General features: G+C 58.1%; 1 protein-coding gene across 5 annotated transcripts in view; it reads right to left on the minus strand.

Moving 5' to 3' along the window:
* Window positions 1-13,578, minus strand: part of JPH3 (junctophilin 3) — a 159,094-nt gene that overhangs the window by 45,354 nt on the left and 100,162 nt on the right. For all 5 annotated transcript variants that reach the window (XR_003524161.2, XM_027618536.2, XM_027618534.2 and 2 more), the window contains one exon: window positions 326-1,103. Coding sequence is in view for 4 of the 5 variants with exons in the window: in XM_027618533.2 (XP_027474334.1) it covers window positions 326-1,103 (778 nt within the window). In the remaining variant the exon portion in view is untranslated. The remainder of the gene's footprint in view (window positions 1-325; window positions 1,104-13,578) is intronic.

The raw sequence follows: 13,578 nt of genomic DNA on the forward strand, positions 1-13,578 counted from the left end.
GCAGCTTCCTCCCTCCCCCACATGCCCGTGGCACTGGGAGCGCAGCCGTGGCGACATCACACCTTTGTGTCGCCGGCAGAACGGTGCACCCTCTTTACCCACAGCTACGCCACGTGAAACACCGGCACATGGAACAAAGGGCACTCTGCTCTGTTGGAGGAACGGCTGCCAGGCCCAGAACCCTGTCAGGCCAACTGCTGCCCGGCCCCCACGCCCCAAGAACCTCTGGGGAGCCCCTGGGTTCCACAGGGCACAGTTTGAGAAACACCCGTGCCTCATCCTGAGGACAGCGCAGCAGAACAGACCCGCCCACCGCGCCTCCTACCTGGAGGCCGCGATCTCCGCCTTCTGCTTGGCAATGGTGGCGGCCCGCTCGGCGGCCTCCACCGCGCGGTCCACCTTCTCGCGGATCTTGCTGGCGCGCAGCGGGATGAGGTTCTTGCGCTTGCCGCTGACGAGAACGTTCTGCTTGTACTTGCCCTCCTCCTTGGTGCCGTCGGGGAAGGTCATGCAGCCGTAGCCATGCCGCCGGTTGCCGGCCCACTCGCCCTCGTACTTGAGCCCGTCTGAGCGCTGGCTGACGCCGAAGCCCGAGCGCTTGTCACTCTTCCACTCGCCCACGTAGGTCTCGGTGGTGGTGGCGTCAATGTCATCCTCGATGACTGCCAGCTCGGCCTCGCCCTCGCCCAGGCTGATGGTGGAGTGGATGTCGCTGGCCGTGGAGCTAACCGTGCTCATGCCGGCCTCGCTGCGGAACGAGCTCTGTTTGCTGCGTTGGCTGGCCAGGCTGCTCTTGGACTCGGACTTGCGCAGCTTCAGCCCGCTCAGCAGCGAGCGCCGGAACAGCCCCTTCTTCTTGCTCTTGAGGATGTCGGAGTCGCTGTGGGCCACGAGCACAAAGCCCCCGCGGGACACGGCCGGGCTGCCGGCCACGGCCGGGGAGGCGTCGGGGTGCAGCGCGGCGCCATTGGTGTGCTCGCTGCGCAGAGAGTTGATGGATGTCCTCAGGGGCGAGCGGATGACTGCCGCCATGCCGTAGGGGACGCTCTGCCGCACACCGTAGCCTTGGCGCATGCCGCCGACCCACTGGCCCTGGTAGGTCCCTGCGGAGACAAAAGGAGAGAGGGGTGAGTGCGGCGGGCGGCCGGACACAGTGGACCCAGCCTCCGTGGTTCTGTCTTCGGACAACGTGGTGTTTTCATGATTATATCCCCTATGATCTTTGGTGAAGACACTTCCACCCTGCTGCCCACGGTTGCCTCTTTCTCTTAGAGGCTGGGGAGGGGAAAGGGAGGTGTCAGAGTCTGACGCAGAGTCAGGAGTGAACTGGAGAGCTCCCCCTGCACGTGGAGGGGGAGGAGGCACACGCTGCTGGGGGGCCCGGGAGTCCAGCCATGGGGACACAGACCCGGGCTACAAACTGAGTGTGAGGAGGCTGCCCCGGGAGTAAGTTCCCAGCTGCTGGAGGCATCCAAGAAGGGTTTGGAAGAGCAGTAAGTGGGGACATCTTAAGCACTTGGGGACATGAAGGCATTGCAACCAGCAGACCTGACATCCCCAAAAGAATGAAAAGCAGAAACTCAAAGAGATATTTGCACATGTTCACAGCAGCATCATTCAGAACAGCCAACAGGTGGAAACAACCCAGGTGTCCGTCAATGGACAAATGCATAAACAAAATGGGGACCATTCATACAATGGAATATTACTCAGTCATAAAACTGACACCCACTACGGGGATGCGCCTGGAGGACCGGGTGAAAAAAGCCAGTCTCAGGATGGACGGACACCACGTGAGAACGCTGGCATGAGGCCCCTCCAACGGTCAAGTTCAGAGACAGGAGAAGGGCAGGTGCCAGGGGCTGGGGGAGGGGGGAATGGGGAGTTGTTCTCTAATGGGGTCAGTTTATTTGGGGTGACAGAGAAGTTTTGAAGGTAGATAGAGGTAATGGTTGCACGACACCATGAATATAATAATGTCAGTGAACTACGTAAAGAGTGGTTAAAATGGCAAATTCTACGATACATAGAATATCTTCCCATAACAGAATAAAAAGGAAAAATAAATAAAAAAAACCAGGCTCATATCCTTGCTCTACTTACTGGTTGAGTGATGAGAACCCTCTGACCCTCAGTCTCTTCGTCTGTAGGAGTCTGAAAGCCCTCATTCCCTAACTCACTGGGAGAAGAAAACGGCTCTCGGTGTGGAGTCCATCCTGTGTTCCTAGACTTACTGCCAGGCCTCAGCTGGGCTCCACTGAGGGGCTCCCCGCCCTGGAAGGGCTTCGCAGGGAAAATGGGGTGAATCTGTCCCACCACTCCTCCAACTCACCACCACAGGGGCTGTAAACCGGAAACTCACCAATATACAGGTTTTATTTGTCCGTGTTTTTATAAAAAATGAATTGCCAGCATTTCAAAATCAAGATGTTTCACATAAAAGTTCAGCTCTTCTTTCTCCTAAACAGTTACAGGATCTGGCAACCCTAGATCTTTGTGTTCGGATGGCAAAACGGAGTGCAGTGCAGCAGCAGGCTCCTTGAGACGGGGTGCCCCTCCAGTTTGCCCCACTCCCCACTACGCCCTACTGTCTCCCACCCAGGCCCTCTCCTTCACACGCCCGCCCCACGCCAGAGGTGAGACGCAAAGCAAGTGTGGAATCCAAAGCCTTGCAGTGTGGCCCCCAAGGACTTCAGTCAGGGATGTGTCACCCCTGTCCCTGTCACCCACAACCCCAAGTCAAAACAAGTCCTGACCTCTCACTGGCTTGCCTAAGATGTGTCCACACAGCCTGCCCTTACTCAATCCCCACCCCTGCCATTCGAATCCCACCCAATCCAACCCAGCTGGTGCCCCCTCCTCAGTAACACCTCGGGGTACCCCGGCCCATGGTGCTGACCGTGCACCCACCCAGGACCCGTGGCATCCAGGTCAACACCCAGCATTCCTCAGCAGACTCCGGGGGATGCCCGGCTTTGCAGGACGTGTCTCTCTGCTCAACCAGGTTGCAAGCTCCCCAGAGGGGGAGGGCCTTGTGTCCTGACACCTTATTCTCATGACTGGCGCCTGGCCTCAGTGGGGAGAGATGTGGCTGGGGCGAGGCCCCAGGCCAAAGGACCTGGGAACCCTATGTTCCAGGAGAGAGCAGCCTATCCATTGAAAGTGACCCATAGGCAGGTACTTTCTAGAAGCAGAGCCTGAGACCAGTGTCCTCCTGAAGGTGTCGTTGAGGGAGGGCGGGGCAGAGCCAAGCCAGTGGTGGTCTCAGCCGCATGCACCCCTCAGTGTCACCCCATAGGATTCACCCCACCCCGAGGTGAAGGCTTCTGCACCCCCACACAGTGCTCGGTCATTTGGCAACCCCAAAGCTGGGTGGGGGTACGCCCTGCCGGGGGAGGCAGTCCTAAGCCCACTGCCCCAAGTGGAAGGGCAAATGTGGAGCAGCAGGGGTGCTCCCCACCCTCTCCCCTCCTCCCACCCCTGCCTGACCACAAGCTCTTCCTACCTTGGGCTGCCTGTACCAGGCAGTGAGCACCTTCCCCCTGGGGGGGGGCACCCACCTGCCCCACGGCATCCACTGCACCCCTTCCCAGAGTCAACCTGGCTATAAGCAAGGGACAGTCATGGGGGCGGGACAAAGGTTGTGGGTGATTCTGTGCCAAACTGCATGCCCACCCTGAGACAGGGACCCTGTGCCTGGCACCAACCGGGGTTGTGAGTGGGAACCTGGGACCAGGTGCAGTGGGAGTGGGCAGGCCTGGGGGTAGCGGGCCCATTCAGGCAGGCAGACCTGCTGCCCACACAACGGCCCTCCTGTCCAAGTTGAGGCTGCGAACGGACTGCCATCGCAGGGACTCTCTCCCGGAAACCCAGGGTGCCCCTTCTACTTGTGGCGTAGGGACAGGGCTATGAGATACGGCACAGGATGCTGTTAAAGCTGAGTCTCACAGGAACAATGAGTAATTTGGGGGAATGAAATGCCTGGGACATACTTATACAAGAAGTACTTTCGGTGATGATCTGAAATTTGAGTTTAGCTGGGTCTCCCATAGGTTTATTTGCGGGATCTGGCCAGTCGGCTGCGACCTTCCATGATGACACCCCGGGTTTTGCGATGGAGGGCCCCCCAAAGCGCAGGACCTCCCATGAGGGAAGGGAGGCTCAGCCCCTGCCCCCGCACCCCTCCTTCCCCTTAGAGGAGGCCGAGGTGTCACTGATATGCAAGATGGGGTCCATGCACGCAGTAGAGTCTCACTCAGCCTTAAAAATCAGGACCTTCTCACACCTGCTACAGCACGGATGGGCCTGGAGAACACGACGCTCCGTGAAATCAGCCCGTCCCAATAGCACAAACACTGAACGGTTCCACTCACACGAGGGCCCTGGAGAAGCCAGAGCCACGGAGACGGGAAGCAGGTGGGGGGGCGCAGGGGGCCAAGGACAAGGCTGGGGAGCGGGTGTGCCATGGGGATGGAGCTCCAGGTCGGGCAGAGGATGACAAAGCTCTGAAGGAGAATGGTGAGATGGTTGCACAACACGAACGCACTTACCACCAAATTGTACACTTCAAATGGTCAAGATGGTAGATTTTATGTCTATTTTGCCAAAACTTAAAAAATGTAAACAGTGAAGGCACTCCCGAGAGCTTCATGTATAGCCTGGTGGAGGCTGTGACGGGCAGGGGCTCGGGGAGGCGTCAGGAGCGGGGCTGACCTGGGTTTGAGTCCCGGCCCCACACTTTCCGGATCTGTGACCTTGGGAAAGTCTGCTTTAACCTCGGCGTCCTTGTCTGTAAGATGGGGAAGGCAGCCGTGCAGCCGTGGAGGTGGTGGTACAGAGCATGGAAAGGTCGTCAACACTCACCCTAACTCTTCCTCATCCAAACCTCAGGGAGCTGGTAACACCTCCCTTTGCAGGTGAGGGAACGGACGCCCTCCCAGGGCAGGATCTGAACCCCGGGCTCACCACCCTTCCCTCTCTCTCCCTGAGCCCCGGAGCAGGTGCACCGCAGGTCAGGCAGCCCGAGTCCCCATCTGGCAGCCCGGGTGACAACCGTGCCCCCGCTAGGTCCGTGAGTAGCACACATGCACATCAAGAGCTGGGAGTGGCCGGAGCCCGCAGTTTGGTTGTATGTGCATGTTTGCCCCCAGTGGGAACTCATCTCTGAGGTTGTGGCCGGCGTCGGTAAGAAACTGGATCCGACGTCGCGGGAACGGCAGACCAGCTCTGCTAGGACCCGCCTGGGAGCATCACAGGAATCAAGAAAATGGACCCCAGACAGGCCTCGGGGAGGCAGCTTCTCCCAGGGAGGCTCCCGACCTCTGCCCCCTGCCCTCCCTCCCAGCCTCCTCCCTGCGCCAGTCCTTTGCCTCTCTTTCCTTGCTGGGGCTGGCGGGGTGGGGGGACAAGGGTTCAATTCAAGCCCCCCGATTCCCAATGGTTGTTTGAATCCAACTGGTTATTCGCAGAACGTTAAATCCAGTGTTTTGTTGTTTCGTTTGACACCCCAAGCAGCCTGTGTGTGAAAAGGCAGAGGCCAACACGCCCAGTTCGAGGGGAAGGCCAAGCAGGCCTGACAGGTGCTGTCCCGCAGGATGCTGGGAGGGCTCCCAGAGCAGAGTAGCTTCCCGTGTGCACTTTCACCCTGACCTCAGGCCGCCCCTCACACAAGACGCCCGGATGCAGATGGATCACTCGGGGCATCCCTGCTTCCCTCTGGATAAGCTCAGGAAGGCAGGTGACCCTCCCAGGTATTCTGCCACCCCCTCACCTGCCCATCACAACAAAGATAATGGACCAACCCCTCCATCCCATCACCTGGAACTTGGAATCAGATCTAAGGGGACCACAGGTGAGCAAGCCAACTTCCCTGAACGTCGCTCATGAAATGCCATCCAGAGCCAGCGAGACTCACACGCAGGGAAGAGCAAACCAGACAAGGCCAGTGAGGGGGGGCTCACACTTGAGCAGCATTGGCATCCCCCACATGAGGCATGCCAAACCCCCCTGACCTTCTGACTCAGGTGGTGCAGCCTGAGCTGCATTCCTAACAAGCTCCCCAGGGAGACGGACACCACGCTTGGGACCCCATGGAGATTCAACATCTGGTGTGGCCCATGCGATTCAACGCCACAGCCCAGGCTGCGCTCTCCTCTCCGGAAGCCTCCCACACACCTGGACAGGCCCACCTCCTACAGGGCCATTCCCTCCTGGGGGCACCGGGGGCAGCCCTTCCCCTCCCGTCACAGGTGACTGGACCCCAGACTGGCCAACCACCTTCTCCCTCTGGGACATCGGCCAGGAAGTGAGGAAGCTTCCTGCCAGAGGAGGAAACGGAGAAGCAGCCTGGATCTTCTTCCTCAGAGCAAGACACGGAGGTGGGAGCTTCTCCAGTGCTGGCTCCCCAGACACCCCTCACTCCTTCTAGTGAACCCACATGTGCCTTGGGCCCAAACACTCCCTAGGACACGCCAGAATCCCATCTGTCCTCTGGGTGTCTGCGTGCCCCAGGACATGTCAGACTGGCCGTGAGAGCCCCATGCTTAACTGGTGTCTCCCTGAGAGTAACAGCCGGTGTTTACAAAGCTCCAGGCTTTGTCCTCAGACGGACAGAACACCCTGCATCCCAGCCTTCATGGTGGGGGGGGACGCAGAGGCCCCCCATCCCTGCGCCCCCACCTTCATGACTGGGGGATGCACAGAGGCCCCTCCATCCCTGACCCCCCACATTCTACATCCCATGCCAGGGGGATGGGAATGCACAGAGACCCCCGCATCCCTGCACCCTGGCCAGGCCGGGCGGGCAGAGGGGCCATTGACGAGCAGGAGGACACACCCAGCAGTCAAGCTGCATCCGTGTTTACACACACAGGGCCAAGCCCAGAACCCCCAAGCCAGGCAGGACTCTAAAACAGGTGCTTCCCACATGCCCCATAACACGAAAGCCACCTGCTGCGATTTTTTTTTTTTTTTTTGAGAAAACCAGAGTTCCAGGCACGAACTCTGACCTATTGAATCAGCACAGTCAGAGCAGGTGGCGTGCCCCTGCCACCACCCCCAGGTGATTCTTCTGGTCGGAGCATCCCTGGGGTGAGGGATGTGGCAGAGGGGGACCAGGAGGTGAAGAGCCTAGTCCAAGGACACCCAGCCCATGAGCCACAGAGCCAGGGCGCCAGCATCACTGCACACGTGGGCATACTAGGTTCTAGAACCTTCTTTCACAATGTACCCTGGACCTCTTTCAACCGTGTCTCCATCATTAGTGATGGTTGCGGCTAGCCCAACACACGAATGTTCTACAACACAGAAGCTACAAGCCCATCTTCTGTGCAACATCGAGGTCATTCCTCACTTTTGGTAGCTTATCTTCGTACGCAGGTTATAGCCTCAGGATAAACTCCTAGAATGAATTTGCTCATTCAAAAGGAAGTTTTAAGGTTTTTGATACACTGCCCTTGGAAAAGACCCCAAAAGAGTGACCATCTTCCCCCTCATCACCAACACCAGGAAGTATCATTTTTAAAAATCTGTTTTAGCGGGGCTCTGAAGAGTTACGGCTGGTGGGGGGGGGGGACAGAATTCAACCCCCATGTCGCAGTCCTGCCCCCCAGTACCTTAGAACTAACTGTATTTGGCGACACGGCCTTTGCAAACAGGATTGAGGTAAACAAACAGGCACACGGGAAGATTCTCAGCATTGCTCGCCATCAAGGAAACCCACGTCAAACCACAGTGAGACCCCACCTCACACCCACCAGGACGGCCACTGTCAAAAACACGAGAAACGGTGTCAGTAAGAGCGTGGAGAAAACGGAACCCCTCTGCACTGTCGGTGGGCACGCGAAATGGTGCAGCTGTTGGGCGACAGCACGCGGCTCCTCCAGAAAATAAACCCAGAACGACCGTAGGAGCCCGCGGGCCACTTCCATGCACCCCCCACCCAAATAGGACACACAGCAGGGTCTCCGAGGCCTCCGAACACCACACTTGCAGCAGTCAGGCAGCGCAAGCAAGCCAAGGACCCAAGGACCGATACGCGGATAAAGAAAACCTGGTCTATGCACACAATGGAACGTTACTCAGCCTTAAAAGGAGGGAATCCAGACTCGTGCCAGGACACGGGTGAACACTCGGAACGCTACACTAAGAGACACAGACAGATAATTATTGCACAATTCCACTTATAGGAGATACTTAAAGAAGTGAAAATCCAAGGCAGAGAGTAGGATGGTGGGTGCCAGGGCCTGGAGCAGAGTCGCCAACGGGAGCAGGGGATTTTACGGGAAAATGGTGAAGACGGTAAATTCTATGTGGTCTTTGACCACAATAAGAAATAGGAGGCTGTTGGTCTGGGCCCTAACCCTGTAAGAAGTGGGGGGTGAAAGCAGGGGTGTGTGCACAGGGGAACACCCGTATGAAGAGGTGGCGGGGGGGGGCCCACCCAACCCGCCGGCACCTCGATCTGGAACCGCCAGCCTCCAGACTGGGACCCAGCACACGGCGATGGGTTGAGCCCCCCCAGTCTGCGATATCCAGTTATGGCAGCCCTGGTAAACCAATATAAAAACCAGGGTGCTGAGAACACATACAGAGGACGCAGAAAGAAAAGCTCCCGGAGAAGCAGAACCAGGAGATCACACCTGGGGGACCCCCGGCAGAGAGGAGCCAGACCCTGACCTCTAGGAGGAAGTCCCTGTTCTTAACAGGGACCCTGCCCGCATTCCCAGACAATCCAGGGCCGGGCAGCTGGAATCACCACGGCGGGCAGGAGGAGGGAGTTCCTCTGAAGGGGCTGAATCAGCCCAGTCAGCTGTTTGGTATCTTACTTTAATAAACCAACAGCCAAGGGGCACCTGCGTGGCCCCGTTGGCTAAGGGTCTGACTTCGGCTCAGGTCAGCATCTTGGGGTTGCGGGAGCCCCAGAGTCTGCTAGTCTCTCTCCCTCTGCCCCTCCTACTGCTTGTGCTCACGCTCAAATAAAAAAAAAACAAAAAAAAAAGCCAAGGGTCATCAGACATTTGGAGAAAGCCTCCAATAGGAAGAAAGACCCGAACATACAAAAAGTGTAGGGGGGAGGGGAGGCATTGAAGAGAATCATGAAAAATGCAGAGTATGGAAGACATCAGGAGCCCAGAAATTAAATCCGTAGAGAGAAGATCCTGTGTCCACAAAGTGCAAATAAAATGCAACAACAAAAAAAGGGAAAAGTCAGAGACAAAGAATGAGCTCCTGGAAATTAAAAGCATGATGGCTCAAATATTAATTTTGGTGAGTTGGAAGATAAATTCAAGAAAATCAGAAACTGGAACAAAAAGAAGAGGTGGGCAAAGTAGTGAGAAACAGTGAGAAGAAAATCAGAGTCGAGCATGAGTCAGCCAGGGGCCCCAAGTCTGTACAGCAGGAGTTCCGGAAAATTACCAAAGGCGTACGTCAGGAAAGCATCCCAGCACCAAAGGGTCCGGGCCGGAGGGGCTCGCGGACGCCAGCGCAATGAAGGGGAAGGACTCCCACCAACACTTGGCATAGCGGCGTTTCAGAACCCCCCCGCCAAGAGCAAAGATCCCAAACACTTCGGGGGACCAGGGGCGACCGCACTTGAAGGACAGAGAATCAGAATGGTATGGGTGTCCTCTGCAGCAGTGAAGCCGAGCCATCAGGGGCAGCTGTCCCCCGCCCCCAGGTTCTGGACGATGTCAGCCTAGAACTCTGTACACGACCAATGTATCCAGCAAAGTCATCAAAACGACCTTCCAGGCACTCTTCCTTACAAAGCTACTGCAGGACGTATGCCAGCAAAGTGAGGGAGTAAACCATGAAAACACAAGAGGTGGGGAGATTCCACATCCAGGAGAGGAGCAGAGGAGGTCCAGGAAGCAGAGGGGGAGCAGGGGACAGACAGGGGACTCCCCGGAGACAAGGGAGGGAAATCTAGAAAGTGTGTATTCCACAGAATGTGTGTGTACGTACGGATATACGGGTGGGGAATCTGGCGGGTATGTTCCCGTGAAAAGCCGCACGGAGAGGTATCTCACGGAGCCTCGGGAGGGCGGGGAAAGCTCGAGGAATTTAAAAACCACCCAGTTGAAAAGAGGCGGCAATCAGGAGGTTCAGCTGTGCGGAGGACGCGGAGAGGGGTGCGGGGAATCGGCCGCGGCCGGGCGCCCCCAAACGCGTCCGCCTTGCAGTTACGACTGAAAATTCTTCACGGAGCACAGGAGCAAGTCCACACGTGCCGGCAAGAGCGTGAACAGTAAGTGCACAGGCGGGGCGGGCGGGGGCCGTGGGTGTTTGGGGCCCCAGTGGACACCTTCAACTCTGGGCGCACGTTATCTTGATGAAGGTGACACGTTTTGGGGTGGGGAGGGGAGGAACACCGGCCAGAGGGCTCTTCAGCACTCATCATGTCCTCACCGCTCTGCTGTGGAAGCCGAGGCTCGGGCAGGATTCAGACCTCGTGGGGGTGCTGACGCGGGGCCCCGCTCCCCACAGACGATGCCGGCCTGCGGAGTGCTCGGCCCGGGGCCTGAGCAGGCTGGGGCGGGGGGAGCCGGAGAGAGGGGGCCCAGCCTCACTCAGGGCAGCGGTCTCCGTGGGGCGGCGGTGTTAGACAGGTACAGACTGGAGGCAGGAAATGGATCCAGGTGGTCACAGGCAGCGCCAACAGGGAAGAGTCATTCTGGCCGGGAGAGCGGCACTCGAGCCAAGAAGCACCCTGGGGTCCGCAGGGGGCAGAGCAAAAGCCGACCCCAGCAGGGAACAGCAGGCACAGACTCCATGTTCATCCTCCTTCCATCAGCAGAAACGGGGCCCAGGTGTGGGCAGTGCACGCAGCCTCTCAGGTGCAGGGGGCGGCACGAGGAGCCACGCGGGTGGGTGGACCGTGGAGGGGGGCACACCTGAGTGTGCTGGAGGCACGAAGGCCAGGGGACTGGGCCCGAGACAAGCATCCCCCCGTCCTCAGCATGTGGGTCCACAGCAGGTGTCCACGGTGCCCCTTATACTCCCCACACCCGTCCATCACGGGAAGAGGTTTTCTTTCTTTCTTTTTTTCTTTAATTTAAGAGCAGTTCCAGGTTTACAGAAAGACTGGGCAGTACAGGGCGCCTGGGTGGCTCAGTGGGTTGGGCGACTGCCTTCGGCTCAGGTCATGATCCTGGAGTCCTGGGATCGAGTCCCGCATCGGGCTCCCTGCTCGGCGGGGAGTCTGTTTCTCCCTCTGACCCTCTTCGCTCTAGTGCTCTCTCTCTCTCATTTTCTCTCAGATAAATAAATAAAATCTTAAAAAAAAAAAAAAAAGGACTGGGAAGCACAGAGACTTCCCGAATGTCCCCGCACACCATTTTGGTACCTTGCATTAATGCAATGCATTTGTTCCAGTCAGTGGGCCAATATCGATACGCTAATGGAAGTCCATAGTTTACAGCAGGGGTCACGCTCGGGGCTGGGCATTCCGTGGGTCTGGACAGATGTGCATGCACCCTACAGAGTCTGCCGCCGTCCTACAAGTCCTGTGTTCTGCCTGTTCCTCCCTCCCCCGAACCCCAGGCAGCCACAGACCCCTGCCCTCTCCCCAGAGTGTTGCCCTGCCTGGTGTCCCAGAGCTGGGATGGTGCACGGTGAGCCCTCCCAGCCTGGCCTCGTGCACAGGGCACCCAGCACTGGAGGCGTCCAGCTCTGCTGTGGCTGCGTCGCGTGGTCATCCACCCCCCGGGGAAGGGCAGCTTTGCTGCTTCCAAGTCTTGGCAGTTACAAATGCAGGGCATGTGCTTTTTCACAGAAGGAAACAAAAACCTCATCTCAGAATAAGGACTGTTCTTTCAAGTCAGGGATCTTGGTCATCACGAAGACCTCCCTCCATCCATTGCCCTCTTGGTGTGGATGCACCTGGAAAACGCTGCTGGGTAGCCCAGCGGTCAGGAACCACAACCACGGTATCTGAAGGACAGAGTCTACTGATGCCTGTGAAGCACTCATGATAGAGTGCCACGTGTGGTCACTCCACAACGGTCCACGGGGGTTCAGAGAGACAAGGGCACTTTTCCGAGGCCACACAGCAGGAAGAGCAGGGAGATGGGACTCCCCTCCTTGGCTATCCCCAGAGCTGGCAGGAACCTCTGACTCCTCATGGTCTCCATCCTAGGGGGAGGCCCACACTCAGTGAGGTCAGCTGGTTGGTGCAAGACCAGGGCAAGTCTGAAGTAGTGGTGGGTCTGCGGACCCCAGCCGGGGGTCCCCATGTCGTTCCTTCCAAGCCACACTCCCTAGGGAGACAGACTCCGCTCGCCTCGTCACCCTGACCTCCCAGAGCAGGGCGGAGGCTCCTTCCCCCTGCACCAGGAACAGCACTGCCCAGTGCACACAGTGTGTCCGCACCACGCCAAGGGCTTCTCCCGCTGGGTGCCCAGAGTCACTTGGCCACACTCCTGACATGGAGGACGCAGCTGATCTAGGACCCTAACCAGGTGTGCCCGATAGATACCCAGGCCCGTGTTCTGGACAATTACCTCCACTACCCGCTGAAAGATACGGGAGAAGTCAGCAACCAGGAACGCGGGCTCTAGCTCCAACCACACACGTCCCCCCAGGGCCTGCCCGTTCTCACACCCTCGTGCACAGAGCCGCTCCCACAGGGTGGCAGAGAGGACTCGTTCTGAGTGAGGGCCCGGGAATGGTTCCGACATGCAGGCTGACCAGACCTGGGTGTCCCCCCCCCCCCCCACCAGCTTCCAGATTTCAGCTCCACCTCTTGCCGGGCCTCGGTGAGCAGGGGCCACCCGTGTCCCCAACCCAGACTCCTCCATCCCCTAGGGCGGCCAGCCGGACCGAGTGCACCACAGAGAAGGTGCTACTCCGAATCCCGCCATCCGGAGAGCACCCTCCCCGGACCCACGCTCCCCCTCTGGTCACCCAGTGGGCACGGAGGCTCCGCAGCTGCCCGAGGCCCGCAAGGTTAGTCCCTCTGAGGTCAGGGGTTAGTGGAGACACTTGGGTGGGGGCAAAAGGGGGTGGGAGCGGGAAATGAGGGGTAGGCCACTCTCAAGAAAGGGTCCCCGACAGAGTGGTCAGAAGTCAGGCAGGTCTGAGTGTGGCCACACGACCCTGGGTAGATTCCCTGACCCCCGAGCCTCATTGTCCCCATCTGTGAAATGGGCATGATAACAGCCCCCCCCACCACATGCTTCTTATGGAGAATATATCAATTCATACTTGCAAAGCACTTGAGAATGGTACTGCACACATGACAATCACCGTGTTTAAGTAAAATTCATTAGGAGGCCTTGGTAGTCTGAGAAGCAAGCAAGCAGAGGGGCCACTGGAGGGCTGTCCGTGTGTTGTGGCTATTGCCACACACTCTGCCATGGGTCTCCTAGGCAGCATCTGCACCACCTGGGAACTTGCTGAAATGCAGATTCCCAGGCCCCCAGCCCCCATGGGAGGAGAGCCCCTGCAGGTGGGCCGGCACCTGCGTGACCTTCCAGGTGACCGATGCCACTCAGGGTCGAGAACACGTGTTCTCCCATGAGAAGCACCTGGAGAGCTTTGGGAACTGATCACGGACACTCCGTCTGCCCAGAGCAC

The sequence above is a fragment of the Zalophus californianus genome, chromosome 17 (genome assembly GCF_009762305.2).
Source record: "Zalophus californianus isolate mZalCal1 chromosome 17, mZalCal1.pri.v2, whole genome shotgun sequence".
NCBI lineage: Eukaryota > Metazoa > Chordata > Mammalia > Carnivora > Otariidae > Zalophus > Zalophus californianus.